Source organism: Delphinapterus leucas, chromosome 5 (genome assembly GCF_059928025.1).
Source record: "Delphinapterus leucas isolate spDelLeu-1000000601 "Yukka" chromosome 5, BTC_Dleu_Yukka2, whole genome shotgun sequence".
Taxonomy (NCBI): Eukaryota; Metazoa; Chordata; class Mammalia; order Artiodactyla; family Monodontidae; genus Delphinapterus; species Delphinapterus leucas.
This window is the reverse complement of record NC_143133.1, coordinates 90,901,827-90,913,945: the sequence shown is the minus strand read 5'-3', so window position 1 is coordinate 90,913,945 and position 12,119 is coordinate 90,901,827. Positions and strand designations below refer to the sequence as shown.

The window sequence follows — 12,119 nt, the reverse complement described above, 5'->3', positions numbered from 1 at the left end:
TGAAAATTTTATTCACTTAAACAAATCCCAGTGGTCCATCGTATATGAACGAAAACTATTTACACATACACACACACAAAGATTGTAACTATTGTTTAATTGACTTTATAATTCAGCATTTTTTTCCCTTTTTAAAAATTTTATTTACTTATTCGTTTATTTTTTATTTTTGGCTGCATTGGGTCTTCGTTGCTGCGTGTGGGCTTTCTCTAGTTGCAGCGAGCGGGGGCTACTCTTTGTTGTGGTGCGTGGGTTTCTCATTGCAGTGGCTTCTCTTGTTGCAGAGCATGGGCTCTAGGCATGCGGGCTTCAGTAGTTGTGGCACGCAGGCTCAGTAGTTGTGGCACGCGGGCTTAGCTGCTCCACGGCATGTGGGATCTTCCCAGACCAGGGATCGAACCCATGTCCCCTGCATTGGCAGGCAGATTCTCAACCACTGCACCACCAGGAAAGTCCCAATTCAGCATTTTAAAAGAAAGTTTCTAAGTTATTTCATTTCGTACCTATTCAGCATTTCTATGTGTCAACTTTTTAGGAAGGCATAAAAACAATTTGTCTTATCTAAGTGAAGCTTCTTGCCTTTTATAAAGTTTCAAATGAGAGCACCAGCAAGTTTTGTCCCTCCTTGTAAACCTAATTTCTGTCCTATATAGAATACTTAAGAATGGTAATAATATATATTGAACACTTATATAGTGCCAGGCACTTTATATGCTTCATCTCACTTAGTCCTTAAAACATCTCCATCAAGTAAGTACTATATATTATTCCCATTTTATAGATGAAAAAACTGACACACAGTTTAAGTAATTTGCCTAAGGTCACACAGCTTCTAAATGATGGAAGTAGGATTCAAACACAAACGGTCTTTAGTGTCCCCTGACAACGTTGAACTTTGTCTGAGCCCTGTGCTCCTAAAAAGCAATTGAGGTATCTCCCGGCCTTTTTGCATTCCAGATAACCTCAAAGGACCACCCTGCCTATGGGTGATAAGACCTGTCATCACCCTTCCTCAGGACTCTCTTGTTTAGCTGCCTCTACAAAACTCCCGACATTCTTTCTTTCTTTGAGACATTCATTCCTCCTTATTGAGCACTTTCCCCATTGCAATAGCCTGAATAAGATGATCTCTTTAATTTTCCAGTGTGTTTTGTCTTCACACCAAAAACTTACCCACTCAGGACAAGTTCCCCAATACCTGAGAAAATAAAATCCAATTCGGAGAGTTCTAAACTGTTGTTAGGTACATAATGCCTTTTCTGGTAGAGTGGCCTACACACATTTCACCCAGCCTCTCATAATCAATTCAGAAATTTTTACCAACCGGGAGAGAAGGCAGATCCCTGGGAAGATGTGAGGTAAGGTTACTTTATAGAAAACAAAGACTGCTAAAGCTGCCAGCTGTTGCTAAAACAGAGTGTAAACAGATTTGAGGGTTTGAAATCAGAACTCCTTTCCCCAAATCAATCTCTCTCTCTTCCCCCTTTCCTCTCTTCCAAAATTTTGCCCAAATGCGAAGGTTCTCAATAGAACGCTTGAGTAAAATTCTCAGTCAGCATTTATGAGCATCCATTATGAACCACTGTACCCCTTTCTAGGGTACAGAAATAAGTAAAATCAACATCTTGCTCTCATGAAGTTCACACAGAAATGGAGCACAAATCTAGGTGTATTCCACCCTAAAGCTCTCTAAGTAGGATTGCTGATTGAAAGCACATTGGATGAAGACGGCTAAACAGGGAGTGCTCTAGAACAATGAATAATACCAAGTGCAGAGATGACCATGACAAAAAAGTTTCATTTTCTCTTAACTAGAACCCTGAAATTACTCCCACCTTAGTCAAAGGTTAGACATTCAACTTTCAACAGATACTAGGAACCTACTATGTTCCAGGAACTCTTCCAGGCACTGCAGAAATAATCACATGGTTGAATCTTTCTGTGCCTCAGTTTCTCCATTTTTATCCCATGTCAAGAGTAAGGCACACATATAACAAAATGAAGTGTTCTATCTCCTTTTCCGCATGACACTTGCTCTCAATTTCCAGGAGGGAAAACTTCAGGACATACAGCAAAGATCTCTACCTCATTCTCAGAAGTCTACCCTATCTGGTACTGTTAGTGTCCATGATTTTACTTTTTTTTCTCAAGATGCAGAGAAAAACTTTCCTTTTTCTTCTAATAGTACCATAGATGGTAAACAAAACAAATTATTTTTACAATGTTTTTTGGGACAATCTTAATAAAGCTCTTAGTTAAAATAAATTTGGGAAGTGTCTAGAAGAAGGGAACAAATATTTGTAAGGTCATTAATCAGATTAGCTATGTCATCGACAATAATTAACTAGGTTTCTGTCATCGTTGTCTCTCCTTTATTATAGAAATTATGGCCCATTTACAGGACATGTCATTTCTTAGCAAGGGCCGTAGCTATACTCAGCATTTTTATGGTTGTAATAGCAGGTAATATTTAACTTTTGATGAGACAGAGTAAATAGAGAATTTGAGAGGCTTTCAACATTAGCAAGAAAAGGATGGGTTTATGCTCTTGACCCCCTAGAGAATCTGGTGATTACACAGGACCTGAGAGGCCCGTCCAGGACTAAGCTGGGGTGCAGGGCAGGGGGGAAGGGAAAAGCTACAGAGATGATCAGAGAGATATCCCCAGAGGTCAACGAACTGGATGCTGTTTGGAAGGACTAGAGACTCAATTTAAAAAGTAATATTTTGGGGCTCCCCTGGTGGCGCAGTGGTTGAGAGTCTGCCTGCCGATGCAGGGGACACAGGCTCGTGCCCCGGTCCGGGAAGATCCCACATGCCGCGGAGCGGCTGGGCCCGTGAGCCATGGCCGCTGAGCCTGCGCGTCTGGAGCCTGTGCTCCGCAACGGGAGAGGCCACAACAGTGAGAGGCCCGCGTACCGCAAAAAAAAAAAAGTAACATTTTGCACCATCTAATTTTAAGATTTTATTTCAGGTAAAGGATTGGGCCTGCTCAGCCTCCTGAAGTCCTATTTAAAACTCTGGCGTTATATTTGGCTAGGACTCTAATTCCTTTTTTTAAAACCACTTTATTGAGGTATGATCGACATACAAAAAGCTGTATATATTTAATATACACAACTTGATGAGCTTGGAGATAAGTATACACCCACAATTACCATGATCTGTGCCGTAAACATATCCGTCTTCTCCAAAAGTTTCCTTCCTCCTTAACATAAGATCTGCCCTTTTAACAAATTTTTAAGTATCCAATTGGATTGTTTAAGTAACAATCCAAGTATTGTTAACTCTAGGCTCCATGCTGTTCAGTAAATCTCTAGGGTTTATTCATCTTGCATAACTGAAACTTTGTACCCTTGGATTAATATCTCCCTGTTTCCCCATCCCACAGCTCCTAATGACCACTGTTCTACTTTCTGCTTCTATAAGTCTGACGATTTTAGATTCTTCATATAAGTAGCATCATTCCTTCTGTGACTGGCATAGTTCACTTAGCACAATGCCCTCCGGGTTCATCCATGTTGTCTCAAATGTCAGGATTTCCTTCTTTTTCTTAAGGCTGAATAATAATATATCCATTGTATGTGCATACCACATTTTCTTTATGCATTCAGTGATCAATGGACACAGGTTGTTTCCATGTCTTGGCTATTGTAAATAATGCTGCAGTGAACATGGAAGTGCAGATACCTCCTTGAGACCCTGATTTCAATTCTTTGGTATATAACCCAGAAGTGTGAATCTTGGATCATATGGTAGTTCTATTTTTAATATTTTGAGGAACATCCATACTGTTTTCCATAGTGGCTGCACCAATTTACATTCCCACCAACAGTGCACAGGGGTTCCCTCACCAACACTTGTTATTTTTGGTTTTTTGATAATGGCCAAGGGCCCTCATTCTTTTTTTAAATTAAAGTGTAGTTGATTTACAATATTGTGTTAGTTTCAGGTGTACAGCAAAGTGATTCAGTTATATATATTCTGTTTTCAAAATAAGTTCTTACAAGATAATGAATATAGTTCCCTGTGCTATACAGAAGATCCTTGTTTTTTATCTATTTTGTATATAGTAGCATGTATCTGTAGTCCCATACTCCTAATTTATCCCTACCCCCCTTTCCCCTTTGGTAACCATAGTTTTTTTTCTATGTCTGTGAATTTGTTTATGTTTTGTAAGTAAATTCATTTGTTTTTGTTTTTGTTTTGCGGTACGCGGGCCTCTCACTGTTGTGGCCTCTCCGGCCTCTCCCGGAGCACAGGCTCTGGATGTGCAGCCTCAGCGGCCATGGCTCATGGGCCCAGCCGCTCCGTGGCATGTGGGATCTTCCCGGACCGGGGCACGAAACCGTGTCCCCTGCATCGGCAGGCGGATTCTCAACCGCTGCGCCACCAGGGAAGCCCAGTAAATTCATTTGTATTATTTTTTAGATTTCACAAATTAGTGATATCATATGATATTTGTCTTTCTCTGACTTCACTCAGTATGAGATTCTCTAGGTCCATCCATGTTGCTGAGAATGGCAAAATTTTATTCCTTTTTATAGCTGAGTAATATCTCATTGTATATATATATACCACATCTTCTTTACTCATTTATCTATTGATGGACACTTAGGTTGCTTCCATATCTTGACTATTGTAAATAATGCTGCTGTGAACATTGGGGTGCATGTATCTTTTCAAATTAGAGTTCATCTTTTCTTGATATATGCCCGGGAGTGGGATTGCTGGATCTTATGGTAACTCTATTTTTAGTTTTTTGAGGAATCTCCATACTGTTTTCCATAGTGGCTGCACCAATTTACATTCCCACCAACAGTGTAGGAGGGTTCCCTTTTCTCCACACCCTCTCCACCATTTATTATTTGTAGGCTTTTTGATGATGGCTGTTCTGACTGGTGTGAGGTCATACCTCATTGTAGTTTTGATTTGCATTTCTCTAATAATTAGCGATGATGAGCATCTTTTCATGTGCCTCTTGGCCATCTGTATGTCTTCCTTGGTTAAATGTCTATTTATGTCTTCTGCCCATTTTTGGATTGGGTTGTTTGCTTTTTGTATTTTTATTTTTATTTTGACTGCCTTGGGTCTTCGTTGCTTCGCGCAGGCTTTCTCTAATTGTGGTGAGCGGGGGCTACTCTTCATTGTGGTGTGCAGGCTTCTCATTGTGGTGGCTTCTCTTGTTGCAGAGCACAGGGTCTGGGTGCTTGGGCTCAGTAGTTGTGGCTCGCAGGCTCAGTAGTTGTGGCGCACGGGCTTAGTTGCTCCACAGCATGTGGGATCTTCCAGGACCAGGGCTCGAACCCATGTCCCCTGCATTGGCAGGCAGATTGTTAACCACTGTGCCAGCAGGGAAGCCCGGGTTGTTTGTTTTTTTGAACAAGTTCTTTTTTTTTTAATATTTGGCCATGCTGTGTGGCATACGGGATCTTAGTTCCCTGACCAGGGATTGAACTGGTGCCCCCTGCAGTGGGAGTGCAGAGTCTTAACCATTGGACTGCCAGGGTAGTCACTGTTTTCTTTTTGACATTGAGTTGTATGAGCTGTTTGTATATTTTGGAAATTAAGTCCTTGTCGGTTACATCATTTGCAAATATTTTCTCCCATTCTGTGGGCTGTCTTTTCATTTTGTTTATGGTTTCCTTTGCTGTGCAAAAGTTTATAAGTTTGATTTGGTCCCATTTGTTTATTTTTGCTTTTATTTCTTTTGCCTTGGGAGACTGACCTAAGAAAACATTAGTAAGATTTATGTCAGAGAATGTTTGCTTATGTTCTCTTCTAGGAGTTTTATGGTATTATGTCTTATATTTATGTCTTTAAGCCACTTTGAGTTTATTTTTGTGTATGGTGTGAGGATGTGTTCTAACTTAATTGATTTACATTCAGCTGTACAACTTTCCCAACACCACTTGCTAAAAAGACTGTTTTCTTCCCCATTGTATATTTTTGCCTTCTTTGTCAAAGATTAATTGACCATAAGTGTGTGGGTTTATTTCTGGGCTCTCTATTCTGTTCCATTGATCCACATGTCTGTTTTGGGGCCAATACCACGCTGTTTTGATTACTGTACCTTTGTAGTATTGTCTGAAGTCTGGGAGAGTTATGCTTCCTGCTTTGTTCTTTTTTCCTCAGGACTGCTTTGGCAATTCTGGGTCTTTTATGGTTCCATATAAATTTGAGGATTATTTGTTCTAGTTCTGTGAAAAATGTCATGGGTAGTTTGATAGGGATCATACGTACTAAATCTGTAGATTGTTTTGGGTAATATGGCCATTTTAACAATGTTAATTCTCCCAATCCAAGAGCATGGGATATTTTTCCATTCCTTTGAATTATCTTCAATTTCCTTTATTAATGTTTTATAGTTCTCAGCATGTAAGTCTTTCACCTCGTTGGTCAGGTTTATTCCTAAGTATTTTTTGATGGAATTTAAAAAGCTATTGTTTTTTACACTCCCTTTCTGATATTTCATTGTTAGTGTAAAGAAATGCAAATGATTACTGTATGTTAATCTGTGCCCTGCTACCTTGCTGAATTAGTTTATCAGTTCGAATAGATTTTGTGTGGAGTCTTTAGGGTTTTCTATATATGGTACAATTTGGATACTTTTATTTCTTCTTGTTGTCTGATTGCTGTGCCTACAACTTCCAATACTGTGTTGAATAGAAGTGGTGACAGTGGGCATCCTTGTCTTGAGGCCTCATTGTTTTGTTTTGTTTTGTTTTTTGGCCACGCCACTCAGCTTGTGGGATCTTAGTTCCCCGACCCAGGGATTGAACCCAGGCCCTGGCAGTGAAAGCATGGAGTCCTAACCACTGGACCACCAGGGAATTCCTGAGGACCCTCATTGTCAAATGTGCCATGCAGCAGCTACCCCTTGTATGTAGAGATGGAGGCTCATCTGGAAGGGGAGATGATTCAACAGCACAAAAAAACCCAAACGTAAAAGTGCCAATGAGCAGAGGAGGTGACGCATCCTACAGAGCCGAAATGAGGAGGAGGTCTCAGGAGCTTTGGAAGCTTGTATGAGAATCTGGGGGGGCTTTGGGCAAAGTCCCTGTCAGTAGCTGCCACGGGATGGAGAAGATGAAACCGAACAGAAAGACAGCCAGGCCAGGAGCTCAAAAGTCGTCAGCTCTTTACGTTAGGAAAGAAATTGCTGTGGGATCACAGATTGCTATTTTGGGAACATGAGTTTGTTTGTTTTTTTAAGCTATTTATATTTTCTGTAATTTAGGTCCTTTTTGTTCTCTCTTAGTGTTTAGTACATTTTAAAAATGCTAGTCTGGTCAGCTGTGCTAAGAGGAACCAAGAAAGAGGTTTTTGTCCAGTTTGGACCAGAGTTTTAAAGGGGAAGCAGCTTACCGACCACGTGACAAGGTGGAGACAAGTGCCGTTGCTGGAGTGAGAGAGCCTCAAAGGGAAGGTACACCAAGAGCAACTGAGTTGGAAACTGTGGTTTAGATGCTCCCCCCACCCCGAGATGCATTTATCAAATCTGGGTCCATATCTCCATCCCCGCAGTCTGTTACTCCCCTAGTGGCCCAGACAAGAGGCAAGAAGAGACCTCAATGAACAATGAGAAGGAACAGCACCCTGGGATTGGTGGCCCAGGGCTGGAGTGGGCGGGTCACCATGGAGTTTGCCCTCCAGAATGCAGCCAGCAAACAGAAAAGCTGGTCTTAGTCTGGAGACGGGGGAGGGGTGTTCAATGTTAGCAGGAACCGCGGGGTGCCAAGTACTCAAGCAAGCAGGTTACCAAATCTTTTTTCTAGTTAATGCAGGAGAGGACACACACAGGCTGCAGAGGATCCCGACTAGTGCCCAGGAAGGGGATGAGTGAGGGTTACTGGGGCACAGGACAGAGCTCAGGTAGACAGGTGGAATCTAAAGCAGAGACAGGGTCAGAACAGGCCATTATCACGGCAGAATTGGGGGTAGGGAAAGGCTGCTGATGGTGGCCTGAGGACTGGGGACCGCCCAGGCATCCTGGCCGTGAGGTTTGGAGGAGCTGAGTCATTCCAGACTCCACCCAGGCCTGGTTCTCTGGGACTGCTGCTCGAAGACCTTTGGTAGCTACAGATGGGTAGAACTGGGATTGGGCAGGCACTGTCACTGCCAGAATCACGGGCTCAGGCCTGCCCTCACGGTCTGCTCCAGTTGTCTAAAACCTAGTAACATGCCCAAACATAGTGGCTTAAAACAACAATAGTCCTTTATTTTGCATTTCAAGCAGGGCAAGGGAGAGACCACTCTGCTCCACGTGCCTGGGGCCCATGACTTAAATGGTTGGGGACAGCAGGGGGCTGGCAGGGCATCTCCCTGTGGTCTCTCTCCTGTTCTCTCCAGCATGGATGCCTCAGGGTAGCTGAGCTTAGTGGTGGCTCAGGGCACCAAGGGCTACCATTTCCAGAGGCCCAGAGAGAAGCTGCAAGGTGTTTATGATCTATCTTAAGAAGTTCCAGGATATAGTGACTTAGTGCTTTCCATCCCTAAATCCAGCCCAAACTCAAGGGAAACGGTATAGACCCCACTTCTCAATAGAAGGAGTGTCAAAGAATTTGCCACCATTTTTAATGCATCACAGCATCTCACCAAGTCGTCAGCAAAGTCTCCCAGCTGAGCCCCCTGTTCCCAGATTCTCACTGATGGCAGCTGGGAGGCAGCAATGCACTGGGTAGAAAAAGTGAGGGCTTTGGAAGTCACCGGGCCTGCATTCTGGTCGAGGCAGGATTCACCCCTCAGCAACTGGTTGAGCTTGTTAGGTTACTCACCTCTCAGAGCCACGGTTTCCTTGTGTGCAAAACGGGAATACTACTACCATAGTGGCCAAGAAAACGTACTCTCAGAACTTGCAGTGCAGAGCATAGCTGACCAATGGCCCTGTCCCAGCTGCTGAGCCCTAAAATCTATCCTCTGATCCTCATCCCCAGCTTGGTGCAGAGGCCAGTTTCCTAGGGCTGCCGCCAGCCCATGCCTAATGACAAGAAGCCTGTTCCTGGGGGATGCTGGACTCCTGGGACAGGGCAGCTTGGCTTAGGATCCCCCAAGGCCTTGCTGAACTTTCTTAGAGCTTCACTGTAGCATAAGATGCTTCCTTCCATTCAGCCTTTCCTCCTCACCTCTCTCCTTCACAAAGGCCACACCTGCATCCCAGGTCCAGCTTCCTGTCCAAGTGCCCTCATAAATCTCTGGCACAGTGCTCCCATCTGGCACTGCTTTGGGGGAACTGGGACAAACAGCCACAAGGCTGCTGTGGGTATTAAATAGGTGTGTGTAAGCACCTAGCCAAGGCCTAGCATATAGTTGATGTTCATTCAACTAATATTTCTTGAGTCCCCGCTGAGTGCGGACTTTAGCCTGGCTGCCTTGGGACATAGTGGTGAGCAAAGCAGATGACAACATCAGGGCCACCTGCTTGAAGCCTCTTGCTGACCCCACTGAGCAGGGATAAAGTCTCAACTCTCCTATGGGACACAAGAGCCCTTGAAAGTCTGACCCCAAGGGGCCTCCACACCTCTCATCCTACACTGCACACCTGAGCCTAGAGTCAAAAGTAACTTCTTTCCTCCTACAATCTTGCTTTTTCACCCTCAATGTCTGAACACAGCTTTTTCTTCTCCTCCAAATACTTCTTCCCTCCCTTGCACACACCCCTCACGTGACAAAACAAACCCTTACCCATCCCCCAAGGCCCAGTTCAACTGTGAGGTCCTAGGTCGCCGGGGCAGAGGTGTGGTAGGCACAGATCTCAGCACGCACCTCGTCAATGTTACATTGCGCCTTAATTGCGGTTCACAGTGTCCCCGCTAACTTGTGAGCTCGTCTAGAGCAGGCGCAGTGTCGTATGCATCCTGAATCCCCCGTGCTTGGCCCGCAGCTCGTATATGGGGAGGGGGTAGAGCCGGGGAGGGCAGGCGATTTTCCGGGGTGGCCGCGGGGCCTGCGACGAGGGGGCGGGGGGCGCTGCCGGGCGGGGATCAGGGAGCCGCTGGCGCTGGGGGGCCGCCGGGACTGGCCGCGGGTCGCGCGGGCCGAATCGCGGCAGCCGCTGCGGGGCACATGACTGCGGGCTCAGCCTCCGCCCCGCCCGCTTCCCCGCGCAGTTGCCGGCTGTCGCCTCCCGGGGCTGCGGAGAGCCCGGCCGGCGAGCGTCCCCGCCCTGCGCGCTCCCTTTCCCTCGCGAGCTGCGCCACAAGGGCGTTGCGGCTGCCCCGGCCAGGGAAAGCGAAACCAAAGCGCGCCTTCCACTCCCCATCGGCCGGCCGGGGGCAGTGGGGCCGCGCTTGCCCGGCCGCGGAGCCGGGAGCCAGGCGCATCGGCCGGGCCGCAGGCGCCCGAGGGTCCCGGGTCTTCCGGCCGCTACTGCGGCGGCTGCGGCGGCGCCTCCCTCCCTCCCTGTTTCCCGTCCAGTCGCCGGCCGCCGGGCCCGTGAGCGGTGCGCGGAATGGGCAGGTGCTGCTTCTACGTGGTGGGGACGCTGTCTCTGCTTCTGCTGGTGACCAGTGTCACGCTGCTGGTGGCCAGAGTCTTCCAGAAGGCCGTGGACCAGACGATCGAGAAGGTGAGGCGTGGCCGGCTGTGTGTGTGTGCGTGCGCGCGCGCGTGTGTGTTGGGAGGACACTTCCAGCCCACCCTCCCTCTGCTAAACCTTGTGCAGGGAGGATCTGCACCCCGGCGAACCCTCTAGACTAGAGCCCTGCTCTCCTCCCTGTCTTCTTGGGGTGGGTTGGTAAGGGTTAAAGAAGGAGGAAAGGAATGAGAACGCTTCTGTTCCTTTTAGAATAATAAACGAGACTACGGATCTAGACTTTTAAAGAATTCACTTCTCTTCTCTTGTTTGCATCCCCGCCCACCCCGGGCCCTCCCTACGCCCCAATTTTTGTTGGGCCCAAACTCATTTTCCTCCCACTTCATGAAGAAACAAAACTAAATGAAAGACCCCACAGGTGTGTTGGCTGCTTGCTGTGGCCTTGGAAGTGATGTGGGGTGGGATGCGAAGCGGGTGTGTGGTCTATTGTGTCCTTGCCTTCCTGGGCTGAGCCCACGCTTGGTAGCCAGGCCACGCCTTTGGGCTGGGTGACTTTCCAGTCCATCAGAGTCTGTGCTTACCGGCCGACTTAGATGTTTGATATCTTGTACCAGCAGTCTGTGTTGCTTTGTTTCACCGTGGATTCTTGCTCTTCTCAAACAGCCGTAAGCTTCAGGCAGAGATACATTTAGATCCTTAAAAGAATCTGAGCCCATCTCTTCCCCCTAGATGTGTATGCCGGAGAGCTGGTCATTTCAGATTTCTCCATCCTATGACTTCACCAGTAGTCATTTCTCCTGCCCTTTCACCTACACCCACCAACCTGTGTGGAAAGAGGAACCAGAGAGAGTTAATGGCATCGCTTTTTCCTTTAAAAAAAGATTATTGGAGCAGGCTTTCTTGTTAGCACCCATAACTGCATGCCTAATTTCTTCCACTGGTTGACACTTGCTGTTGGCCAGATAATAAAAGCCCCGGGCCTCCTCCAAGATTGATCACTGCACTCCCCGTTAGCAAAATTGTTTCGTTCCAGGCGGCAAAAGACATATTCCTTTAATAGAGCCTTTTCTAAAGGCCATCAATTACTTGAAATCTGACGGTTAGAGGCAACTTTAAAAAAAATGCCACGGCAAAGCATAGTTTAATTTTTTTAAAGTTCACATTGCCAGTGGGAGACAAGGCCCACTGTCTGAGCTGCTCAAAGGCCATTGTTTTCTCTGAGCACCCATGTTCAAAGAAAAAACTAAACTGAATCTCTCCACGCTTGTCCACCTGCAAGTCCATGGCAAGATTGTTTAAGGATGTAACCTCTTGCTTGGGTGACTAGAGTTAAGCAATCCAGTTGCAGCCAATTGAATTTTCTTGTGTGGCTTTGAAAGGCTGTTTCAGGAGAGCCCTGTAGGTTGAGTGATCTCCGCCGTGTCTCAGATATTATCAGCCTTCTGATGCTCTGTGGGTGTACATTCATGGGCGGTGCGCAGGGAGGATGCCGGGCGGTGTGGGCTGTAAGGCAGCTTGGCTGGGACTTGAGTTGGTGTTGATATTTGGTAATTGGCTTTTAAAGGTGGTTTTCTCCATGAGGAAT

The 12,119-nt window shown here is 46.1% G+C and overlaps 1 protein-coding gene across 2 annotated transcripts in view; it reads left to right on the top strand.

The window, feature by feature from the left end:
• The first annotated feature begins 10,450 nt into the window (after nt 1-10,450).
• The window catches only part of SCARB2 (scavenger receptor class B member 2), a 68,945-nt gene continuing 67,276 nt past the window's right edge, over nt 10,451-12,119 (top strand). For both annotated transcript variants that reach the window (XM_022599345.3, XM_089912070.1), the window contains exon 1: nt 10,451-10,567. In XM_022599345.3, the coding sequence (XP_022455053.1) occupies nt 10,451-10,567 (117 nt within the window). The remainder of the gene's footprint in view (nt 10,568-12,119) is intronic.